Raw genomic sequence first — 12,129 nt, forward strand, 5'->3', positions numbered from 1 at the left:
GATTGACATTTTCTCAAAGAAGGCTTTTGCTCGCGTTCTGAAGGATAAATCAGCTGCCAGTGTGAGCCAAGCATTTGAATCAATTCTGTCAGACAGCGGAATCCCGCTACGTTTGCAGACGGACGCTGGCACAGAATTCTTCAACAAGCAATTCCAGAAATTAATAAAACGTCATAAAATCATCCATTTTTCCACAGCGTCGGATTTGAAAGCACAAACAGTCGAGCGTTTTAATCGGACTCTTAAGACCAGGATGTGGCGGTTTTTCACTGCGCATAATACAAGACGTTATGTCGACAAAATTCAAGATTTTCTATCCTCTTATAATAATTCATTTCATCGTAGTATTAAGATGTCGCCTAATGAGGTGACTATGGAAAATACAGACATCGTTTTCCGTAACCTGTACGGCAACGTATCTCTACAGAAGAGGTGATAAAAAAAGATTCGCCGTAGGAGACAACGTTAGAATTTCCAAAATAAAGGGTGTCTTTGACAAATCGTATGAACAATCTTTCTCAGACGAGTTTTTCACTGTAGTAGAAATTCTCAATCGTTTTCCAAAGGTTTACAAACTCAGCGATTACGACGGAGAGCCGCTAGATGGCGTATTCTATGCAGATGAGCTCCAAAAAGTGAAAATTAAGAAAAATACATTTTTCAGCATTCAGAAAATTCTTAAATCCCGAACGGTCTCAGGGAGGCGTGAACTTTTGATACGCTGGGTCGGATGGCCTCCGAAATTTGATTCTTGGGTGGCAGCCAGCAGTGTTAAAGATATCTGAAATGACAAAAACAATCATTACACAGAAATATCAAGATGGGTGAAGTAAGGGATGGTTTTTATGTAACCCTGACCTCCAACGCAAGTATGCATTTGTATCCGAATAATACAAATACGGACTTTAGAGTCGAATTGGTCCAGAATATCGATTTAAAGGGGCCCTGGGAAGTCGCTATTTGTGAAATTACATATGTGAACACGTGTGTAGATGTACCGGAGAAAAAAAGGGGCTTCTACTTTAGAGAGATGACAAAACCAGCAACCGAGCCTCACGAGACACCCCCACCCACCCTGGTGAAACTGCGGGGGGAGATATATGGCGATCTCAACTCCTTGGCTGAAGATATTAAAACGCAGTTATTGAAAGCTTCCAACAAAAAAATAAACGTGGAATACGACCAACATACCCATAGATTTAAATTTCACACCAAAGAACCCTACGAACTAAAATTTAACGAACCGTTAGCTTATTTAGTAGGCCTGCCGGCTGAGCAATGGTTTCCATTAAAAACAGATTGGACAAAGGCCCCGCGGACAGCTGATCGAAGGGGAGGGCGGTACCATCTTTTCATTTACGCCGATGTAATACACTATCAGACTGTTGGCGACGCCCACGCCCCTTTACTAAGGAGCCTGCCTTTAGAAGGGGAATTTGGATCGCTCATAAATAGAAGTTTCAACACCTTATATTATTTAGATGTAAACAAGCGGCACATTGAGCACATCCATATTAGCATTCGCACAGACCAGAATCAACCAATCAATTTCAAATACGGGAAGATCGTTCTAGTTCTACATTTTAGACCGAAACATTAAAAAAATATGAGACTCGAGACACATCCCGATTTATATCGATTCGTCAAATATTATGAAAGTCAAATAGGTGGTTCCTATCCTGGTTTCCACGGTGCCCCAGTTCAATACGGACGTGGGATAGGGTCTATATTCGCGAAGCTATTTCGTTTTGTCGCTCCAATGTTGAAATCAGGTTTCAACCTAGCCAGACCGCATCTGCAAAGTGCCGCGCGGAACATTGCTACGGATGTGGCGGGCCGCGTCATTGAAAAAATAAAACGTAAACCGGAAGCCGCTCAAGGAGGTGCGGGACTTGTAGTTCTTTCACGTCGTGGCCGAAGACCCTCAGGCCTCAGATTGAGAATAAATAAAAAGACACGCAGTATCAAAAACTTCAAACCAGTCATCAAAAGGCGACCAAGACGTAGGACGGACATATTCTCTTAAAAAAATAAAAATAAATAAATAAAATGTCGCTTTTACATTTTAATTCCCAAGAATGCAGTCTTAGTGAGCTGGATATTTTTGCTCCACCTCTCACACAATTATCAATAGATCAAACACAGTATGTGGAGATTCCTCCTTTATCGGCAATTACAGATTCGGGCCCGATTGAATTTTTTATCCCCGGAGATGGCTCTAAATATCTCGATCTATCTGATACATTGCTGCATTTACGTTTAAAAGTATTACACAAAGACGGAAGCAATCTAGCAGCGAATGAAGCTGTGGGGATTATTAATTATCCTCTTAATACCATATTTTCACAAGTTGACGTCGTTCTAGGGGACCGTCTTATATCACAATCTAGTGCGACGCACCCCTATAGGGCAATAATTGAGACTTTGTTAAATTTTTCAAGAGATACCCTCCATTCACAATTCTCAGCTGGGATGTTTGTTAAAGATACCAGGGGACGTATGGACTCTATTGCTTTTGAAGGCCCCAATATCAACGATGGACTATGGAAGCGCGCTTTACGACTGGCAGAATCACAAGAGTTCCAAATTATGGGGCCCATACACAGCGATATATTTTTCTGCGAGCGTCATCTACTGAATCACGTGGATCTACGTTTGAAATTATCCAGAGCCAACGATGATTTCTGTCTCATGAGCGCGTCTAACAACGACGTCTGTCTCAAGATTTTAGGGGCAACATTATTTGTGAAAAAAGTAACTGTGTCGCCAGCCGTCGCTATTGGCCACGAAGCAGCGTTACACAAGGGCAATGCCATTTATCCTTTAACGAGAATTTGTCTTAAAACGTTTTCCATTGCTCAGAACTCCAGAGTATGTCATCAGGATAATTTGTTTCTCGGACATATGCCAAAACAAATAGTGTTAGCCCTCGTAAATCATTTGAGTTTTGCTGGGAGAAAAGATTTAAATCCATTTAATTTTATCAACGGCGACATTGAATATCTAAGTCTCTCGCAAGAAGGCCGACAGATTCCGTCCAAAGCTTTTCAGCCTTATTTTGGCGGGGGGCTTTCTACACGCGAATACCTTAATCTTTTCACAGCGACGGGGCGTTTTTTGAAGGATTTACCACTCTGTATCGATCAAGATGATTTTAATCAAGGTTACTCGCTTTTTGTCTTCAATCTGAACCCCGGAGATGATTCAGGAGCCATTGCCCCAGTAAACAACGGCGTGCTCAGACTGGATCTACGATTTCGTAATCCGCTTCCGCACACAACAACGTTAATTGTTTACGCCGCTTATGATTCAATTATCGAAATCAACGCCAAGAGAGAGGTGCTGATGGATTATTATTAATATTAAGATGAACGGGCGTGAATTGACCAGTTTCATGAGGCGTCAACATGGGCCTCTCTTTGGAGGCGTTTTTGCAGCAGACGAGTTGCATGACGTCACAGACACACCCCCCAGACACTACATTGTAAACACGCACCCGAGGCATCTGCCGGGGGAACACTGGCTGGGGTTAACGTTAGAAAAAGACGGTTCGGCCACATTCTTTGACCCTTTTGGTTTAGAACCCGACCATATATTTTACCCTAAGAGTATATTGGATTTTCTGAAAAAACATTCTAACCGTATAATTTACCATAACATTCAACTACAACACGAACTGACGAGCACCTGCGGTCATCACTGTGTTTATTATTTAAGTCAACGAAGATGCGGGTTAACTTATCTGGATGTTTTGGATAGCTACACGACAGACCCCCTACACAATGATGCAATGGTTACCTCCTTTGTTCGAAAATCACGTGGGGCCCGGCGAGTGTGCGGGGGTCAGACATCGTGTTCTTTGCATAAGTTTAAAAAATGTCATTGTACGTAGTCACGTTAATGTTTTTTATAAAACTCTTTTTATTCAATAAAAACATCTTTAAAAAGAGAGTTACAGAGTCAAGTGTGTTTTTATGCTAACATATACAATATACGTTTTTTTATTTCACCATACATCAAATTTCTCATATTTAATAACTAACCCATTTTTGAGCCATTGCGGCTTGCTTTCTTTTTTTTTTCTTAATGTTTTTTGCGTTTGCATTTTTAGCTTGGGAAACGTCTTCATCTTCAGCTCTAGCGTATTTTAAACGTTTAAAGTCAGAACGTGCCAAAGGGTTGGAAATGCTTGATTCCGGTAAATTAAGACGGGTTAATGTTTCCAAAAATTCACTCCAGCCTATAGGAGGACCGCCTACTTTCTTACCGCTCACGACGAGCTTTTTTATCAAATCGGTCATATGAGATCCTCTGATAAGATTTCCATTAAATATAAATTCGCCCCGAGGCGTCCATCCTATATCGTTCGATGCTAATTTTCTCAACACGTATGCGGCGTTTCGATGATGTCGTGATCCTATAGCGTCGAGAATCCCTGTCCATTCCTCCGTTTGCACCTGTTGCGTAGTTTTCATCCCCGGCGGGTCCTCGTGCACCTGTTCTCTCGTCTCCATCTCCGTCAGCTCCGTGGCGTTGTTGTTCTGATTGGAAGGGGTGGCGCGTTCTATCTGATCTTGCGATACGTTCAGTGTGATGGGGGCACTCTCCTCATTCTTTTGTTTTAATAATCCTCTGTAACGTTGCATTAGGCTTTGATACATTTTGATTTTTTCGTATTGATTTAAATTTTTATTTTCCAACACCTGTTTCATCTGCCGATCTAAATCCCGTTCAGCTGTATCGAGGATGTTTGGCTGCGCTCGAGTCATCCTGTCTAGTTGGTATGGGGAGACGAGGTACAATTTATTCGCCGTTTTCAAACTCATTTTTATTTATTTATTTATTTATGAGGCCTCCGATGACGCTTCCGAGTACAGGAGCAAAAGCAGCCAGCAACGGGAAAATGAAACCACCTTTTTGAACCAATACAGCTCTTTTCTTCTTTAAAGTATTTTTTTTATCGGCTAGAAATCGAATATTCCTTTTTTGTTTTTTAAGTTTTTTGTATTGTTTCGAATTTAGAGGTATGTGGCCTTTTAGGAGATTTAAAGCAATCTCACATAGCGCTTTTAGTAAACTGGCAGGAGCTCTGAGGAGTAAATGTTTGCGTTCGCCCGGCTTGCAGGTAAAGAGAGTCTTAAGTAACGCCGCATTTCTTTTTAACAGTTTAGACATTGTTTTTATTGCTTAGGAATATAAACAGTAGGCCATTGATTGTGTAGTATGCCTGTGCGCAGTCTGTATTGTTCTGGACACGTAGGCGTCAAATCAACCAGTAAATAGCCGTACGGATCCCTCGTCGCATCTTCAAAACATTCCAGAAAGAACTTCCGGTTGTTGGGGCAGATTTGATTAGCCAGAACAGTTACCTGCAATTTATCGCGTGGATTTTTGAACAAAACTAGATAATTACTGTTTAGGCTTATAGTACGGCTAAATTTACCCTGGTGGAAGATGTTCTGCGTTAACATGATGACGCTTAGATTCATATGATGCCTATATTGTGTAAAAATTCGAACCACTTCCTGATTGTCTGAGGCTTGAAAGATGACATCGTCCAATATCAGCAGATGGTTTTGCTGCGGGGGGAACAACTTTTCATCGTCAAAAGATTCAGGCAATCCTTTGATAAATACAATATTTTTATTCATACTTTTGACTTCATCATACAAAGGTTGGGCCGAAGTATAAACCCATACAATATTATGAGGCTTTTGTCTCATGACATGATCTGTGTGTTCTAAAACATTTTTCACCAGAAAAGTCTTGCCACATCCACTAGGGCCACTAATTATACAGGCAAAAGGTAGTTCTAATCTAGGATCAAATTCAATTTGGTTCAAAGACATTTTTACACATGGAAAACAAAAAAATGTTAAAACCCAAAAGGCAACGTCTGACCTCGCCCGACTAGGCGTCTCTTATCGTACACGACCCTCAGTCTCTTATTGAATGAGGCATTCTTTAATCGGAAGCCTTTTTTATCACGTACAATGACGTGTTGCGGGGTAGAGAGCACGTCCGAGCACGCGCCTTGGCTGTTGATGTACCCCTGAACCAGATCAAGCATGCTATCGAAATTGATGTTTTGCCCGCTTTCATGTGTTTGGGTGATACCTTTGACCTTCATCACGACACGTCCACTGTTTCTCAGTTTGTATGCGTAGGTCTTGGGGCCTGCGGAGACAAAATCTACAATGCTGTCGTTGGAAAGCTCGTCTGTCAAATCACCCAGATAGTCTCCCAGAGGCAGAACGCTTTCACCGGGCAAAGCTGTATAGATAATACTGTCCGTATCAGTGTACAAAACCCGGTTCTGTAGCATTTCCAAATAGCCGTACATTTTCAAACGAGCGTACGCCGTTGTAAAACACGCCGCAGCCACATTTGTAGTTTTCGTCAATGGTTTCTCAGTGTTTGTTCGAAAACAATACTGCACCATCGCTCGTTTTTTGTTGAGAAAGTGGATAAATGTCACGTCATACAGACCTGAAAAAAGCAGTTCGAGAAAATCCTTAGTTTTTGTCACAATCTTTGTGCTTGGCATGTTCTCACGCTGCGCCAACTTACCCCAGAGATTGTTCAGACATAGTTTTGAAACTTGCCTTTTTCCAGGATTCACTCTAATTTTGGAAGGATCTAGTTGAATATTTTGATGCGTCTTATAATCCTCGATATACTGGTTTCTATCAGCCTGATTGATGACATGTGCGGGGTACCCTGAAGATTCCTGTTTACCTTTCAAAAAAGTCCTCATATAGTCGGTAAAAATGGCGTCACTCTTTCGACTGTAATGCCATACCTCGGAAATATTCACAACGGTGTAACCGAGGTCGAGAGCCTTGGCGAATTCAGGGGTTGTCCAGACACCCGTTAATGACCTTTGCTCATCAGTGTGCGCACAGGCTGTATTTTGATTGTTGGCATCGCCACAGGTGCGACATAATGTGAATAGCAGTTTACCTTTAGGTGATTTGTAGGGCAAAACAGGAAAATATAACCCCCTCGGTGGGTTAACTGTAGCGCTGATGAAGCCGAAATACATCCTGGGGTCCTTGAAGTCATTGTGGAAGATTTCAGGATGATCAATGGGGTAGAGACAGGTGCTATTGATAAATGGATACAGCGACGTGACATCAACATAAAGCACACGTTCGTTAGGTTTTGGGGTATATCTTAAAACAAACGCGTTTGTCCGCCCCCCGAACAAAGCTTGTCTAGGCTTTAGCGGTGATGGGAATTTAGCTTTTTTGATGAATTCGCCCGTCGCCGCGTCTAACTTTTTCATTCGCAACCATTCGTGCTCCCACATAATTACAAGTTGCAAATTCGGTTTAAGACGTAGTTCTCGAATTTTCTTTTGGGTGGCATCGAACCTTTCCTGAAAGGGGCGTTTTGTCGTCGGACATATTTTAGCAAGATCGAAGCATTCTGAACAACCGTGGTGATAGCATCCAAAATATTCATACACTATACGCACACCTCCAACCTCTCTATAACCGTCTACAAAGAAGTTGTCTATTTTGACTTCCCCGCCGTTTAAAGCGTGTCTGATGTGAACATTTTGACTGTGCATGACCCACAGCAAATATTGGATAGCGTCTTGCGAGAAAGCTTTATATTGGTTCGTGTAGTTGTCTGCAGGTGTAATGGCCAGTGTTTGAGGCTTCAGGAATCTTGTGCGGAACACACTCATGCAGGCTGAGGCGATTGTCACAGCGTTGAAGGGGTCACAACCTGTAGCTTCGAAAAACTCACCCCTAAATGTCTCACCACCCTGGAATAACAAGTTCACGTCATTCTTACAGTAGGCTACAGCCTGCTGGGCAAAATCAAACGACCCCATACTGTTTTTGTCATACCATTCGTAGAACTTTGCACGCTCTGAGGGGGCCAGGCGTTCAACATCGTAAGACGAAGGCTCGGGATAAGACCCTACATAATTCAGATGAGCCAACGAGCTGAATTTGTGTGGAAAGTACCCCTTTGATTTGTCTTCAAACCCTAGGGCCTTTGGGATCGCACTTAGCGCCATGGTCAGAAATGAGAGCGAGTCTATGTATCGCGATTTGAAATCAACATCCACAAAAGAGAGAACCTTACTCCCTTGCATTATAATGTCAAATTTGACACCCAGATCGATCATTCTGTTGAGTAAAATGTAGGAATCAAAACCTCTAGCATTATGTGCTACAAAAGTCGAACCTTTGAAACGAGGGTTTCTGAAAAAACTAACAAAACCGTCGACACAATCGGTACCAAACCAATGCTTCTCCATACTATTCGATTTACAACAAACAAGAAAGGGTTTGAGTGACCCGTCTTCATCTACATAGGTTTCAAAATCGTAGTATATTACATTTCTACAAGGAGGCTGTGCTTTTAGAGGTTGGATGTAACACAGATGAGGATCAAGCATTGTATCTCCCCTCAACTCGTCACCGCACACAGCACATTTTTTAGCGAGGCAATGATGCTTGACACGACTAGCACCTGGTTTCACATAATATTGCAAGCCGCATTGCATGCATTTTTTATATGTGTCACAGTTAGTTTTGAGGATGTCTGACCTTCTCGCCTTGCGCGGCTCTTTATGTTTGATAAAACACTCGTCATTATAACAAGTCTTATTACAATCAGGACAGATTACACGTTTAAAGGGTAGCTGTTTACATCTCGCATCAAGACACACGTGACAGTGCCCCGGGCACCGATGCTGCTCCCAATTCTCGTGACCTTTGAAGCAGTGTCTACAGAAATATGTATGACCTACAAACCCCTCAATGGATTTAACGCCGTAGAAATGATTCTCTAGTAAAAGGATAAACAAAATATCATTGGCTGATTTGGGGTAGCGAGTCTCAAAAAAAGTCATAGGACGGCAGTCGGCTTTTCTGTACATTACAACTATCTTTCTTTTGAGGGCTTTCTCGAATTTGTGTACATCAGCCAGACTTACAGCTGTGTGACAGTTCAAACCTACACTCTCTTGTAAGAGCCGAGCCTGCTGTGTGGCCTGCTTTGTTGTTAGCGAGCTGTTTAGCAGATGTGCTAACGCGAGAGCAAAGCATAGATTGTTGTCTTTGTTAAGAGTCATGTACAAATGTCGTTTTTTTCTCTTTAATATTTCTACATTAGTGGATTGTATCAGTTTGCGACGCATACCTCCACGCAAAGGCTTGAATATTTGTACCACTAATTCTAAACCTTCATCGAGCATAAGTTCTGTGTTAGACTGTGCTAAACGCTCTAGCATACTTTGTACATGCTCCCTCATAGAGTCTATATCAGTCATTTGCTGGTAGGTATGTGCTCTTTCGTCACCACCCCCCACAATCTCAATCTGAATTGCATCCCCCGTTTGTGCAATGTCATCTACCTCCTCCAAAACACCTTCGATGTTATTTTCGATATGCATGTAAAAAGAAGCAAAATCCCTGCTACCCGATTGCATGGGGGGATTTATACGTCTCCGCACTTCAACATTATTGAAATGGGGTCTGTTAACTACAGCCGAGCCACCTTGTTGAACACGGCTTAGAGGCTGAGAGGTAGCGACAGGTTCCGAGCCTGCGGGTTGAACACGACTCAGCGCCTGAGAGGTAGCGTCAGGTTGCTGAAACGCCGTATGTTGAGACAGCGCTATGTCGCCCCCAATTTGATGATCAATTATTACAGCGCAGTTGTTAGGCTGTTGGCGAGTTTGTAGGCACGGCGCTATGTCGCTACCATCAATACACGCCAAGGGTTCAACGCACATGTCATCAATTATTTCATCATTCAACACAGACTGATTATCGTGAGTCGGGTCAGGCGGCTGTACATTTAACTCGTTGATAATGTCAATCAGTTGAGCCGGTATGTTAGGACTGAGACAACGTACACTCTCATACGTGTGGTTATTTAATTCAGTTATCAAGTTTAACAATTGTGAAGAAATGTGTGTAGGACTTTGGCTACCATCGTTGACACTTTGATTATTAAGACCCTCTACCACACTTTGTAAATGATTAGGCACATCGGGGCTGAGGGCACTCTGCTCACCCGATACCACCGCATTTACACCCTCTAGAGCAGATAGCAGGTGTGATGTTAATTCTGATATTTGACTCCTATACGCACCATCCGATAACATTTCAATATCGTTGTTAATTGTCAAGATTTGTTGATCTAGTTCAGGGGTATCACAAAATCTCTGCCTTGTACGTGATTCATGATTTGTTTCATCGGTTTCAAAATCTATTTCAACAATGCTTGTTATGACGTCTGCCTCAGTTGGCGTGAGTTTAGGGTCAGACATTGCCTTTTTATTTTAAACTATCGATGTTTCAATTGCAGATGTCAATGTCTGTATTACTTTGAGACAAGAGCGAAGTTGCTGTCTGTAAATACATTCACCGTCACACGCATGAGACCTTGAATCTTTCAGACGCCTCTCTCTCACACGGAAGGATGGGTGGGGGTTGTGTGTGAGCCTGCTCCTTCTTCGACCCCTCCTACTCCGAGTCATCTGACGCCTCGAAGGTTGAGCAGCCTGTGGTTGGCTGTCAATAGCGCCTGAAGTATACAGAAGAAACAATGTTATAACATAAATATATGATAGAAAAAATAATATATATATATATATATATATACATATAAAACAAAATTCGACATACCTTCAATTTCTTTTAACGATTCGCGAGTTTGGTTCAACTCCTCGTACTTAATATTCGCAAGCTCTGCGTCCGTCACGTGACCCGCTGACACGTCATCCGCTTTTTGAGCAAAGAGCCGATTCTGTCGGTCTTCAAATGCTCTTAAAAGATGCGGAGCTGAGCCCTCGTCAGACGATTCTCCCAACACATCCGACACGTTTGAAGCAGGCTCTTTGTAACCTTCGCGACCTGTGTCACCCAGACCGTTTTTCTGGATGTCTTGCTCCGCTGCACCTACCAGATCTAACATACATACATAAGTTAAACATTTTAAGATCAACGTATTAATATTAACTAACATAAATGAATGTGTGATTCACCGTAATCCGTCTGCGTTAAGTAGACTCCACTGAAGTCATCATTTAACCGCGCTTTTTGTTGTTGAGAAAAAACAATAACATCACATTTCTGATGGAGAAAATAACAGAATAATGTAAACATATAATAAAACTCACGAGCATTGTGGACGTCCGCATAGACGATAATATCTATGTACAAAAAAAAAACATACGTCATAAATACAATCGCATTATAACAGAATAGTTTATTTTTAGGAAAAAAAACAACCTACCTTTCACCATTGCTTTTAAAAGATCCGCAGAGCGTAGAGACCGACTTGAGGTGGTTTGAGCTTTGTAAAGGCCTTTTCTGACTGTTTAAACACTTGCACATCTATATATCCAGATACTTTCCCGCCCTAAAGAACATTCTGACCTGAAGACCCCTCATCGTACCCCCACCCCATTTTTAAACTCCATTTTCTCCTCCATACACAAAATTGGACTGAGGACCAGCTAATTTCATCCCTCGGAAGGTAAGATTCATTTTTTTCACCTCATACTATTATTAAAAGCTTTTTTAAACTGAAACATAGCACCAAAAATATATATATATGTTTCATAAAACGCATGGGGCCCACACAAACATCCACACACACACACACATCCCACAGATACAGATACACGCGGCGAGGTCATAAAACTCAGCCCCACACAGACACATACACATCCCACAGATACACGCGGCTAGGTCATAAAAAAAAAAAAATAATCTCACACGCGGCAGGGTCATACACCCCCCAACAATCTTAAGACCCAAAACATGTACAGACATATTCCCACCACCAAATAATTTAACTCAGCCACATACACACACATACAACCCAGATACAGACACACGCGGTAAAGAGCCGCGCAAGGTGAGAAGGTCAGACACTCCCAACAATCTTAAGACCCAAAACATCTACAGACATATTCCCACCACCAAAAAATAAACAAAACAAGTTTTACAGATGATATAACACATATGTTCAGACTTACCCCCATCCAAAAAACAAAACAAAACAAGATTTACACTCATCCTGAGATAAATAAACTTACACACCTTACCACTCCTATCTCAGGATGAAAGTGAATGAAACACTTAAACACCC

The 12,129-nt window shown here is 41.9% G+C and overlaps 1 protein-coding gene across 2 annotated transcripts; it reads right to left on the bottom strand.

Annotated features, from left to right (window-relative positions):
- Nucleotides 1-611: 611 nt before the first annotated feature.
- LOC147038309 (uncharacterized) lies at nt 612-11,413 on the bottom strand. 2 transcript variants are annotated; one of them, XM_085905040.1, is made up of 6 exons: nt 11,269-11,413; nt 11,153-11,185; nt 11,018-11,068; nt 10,659-10,940; nt 10,416-10,557; nt 612-781 (listed from the first exon to the last, which is right to left on the bottom strand). In XM_085905040.1, the coding sequence occupies exons 1-6, from the start codon at nt 11,276-11,278 to the stop codon at nt 772-774; spliced, it is 528 nt and encodes a 175-aa protein (XP_085761166.1). In that variant the 5' UTR covers nt 11,279-11,413; the 3' UTR covers nt 612-771. The 2 variants fall into 2 exon arrangements, with proteins under 2 accessions (XP_085761166.1, XP_085761165.1); XM_085905039.1 differs by lacking the exon at nt 612-781 and having other exon boundaries at nt 9,674-10,557.
- Between the last annotated feature and the right edge of the window lie 716 nt (nt 11,414-12,129).

This window comes from Syngnathus leptorhynchus, unplaced genomic scaffold (genome assembly GCF_054491065.1).
Source record: "Syngnathus leptorhynchus isolate UIUO unplaced genomic scaffold, UIUO_Slep HiC_scaffold_71, whole genome shotgun sequence".
Lineage (NCBI taxonomy): Eukaryota > Metazoa > Chordata > Actinopteri > Syngnathiformes > Syngnathidae > Syngnathus > Syngnathus leptorhynchus.

What these genes read in the sequence shown, in the direction of transcription:
- LOC147038309 (XM_085905039.1), bottom strand. An exon ending in TGCGGACGTCCACAATGCTC is followed by an intron (nt 11,069 to 11,152) that starts GTGAGTTTTATT and finishes AACAACAAAAAG; the next exon opens with CGCGGTTAAATGATGACTTC. An exon ending in CTTAACGCAGACGGATTACG is followed by an intron (nt 10,941 to 11,017) that starts GTGAATCACACA and finishes TATGTATGTTAG; the next exon opens with ATCTGGTAGGTGCAGCGGAG.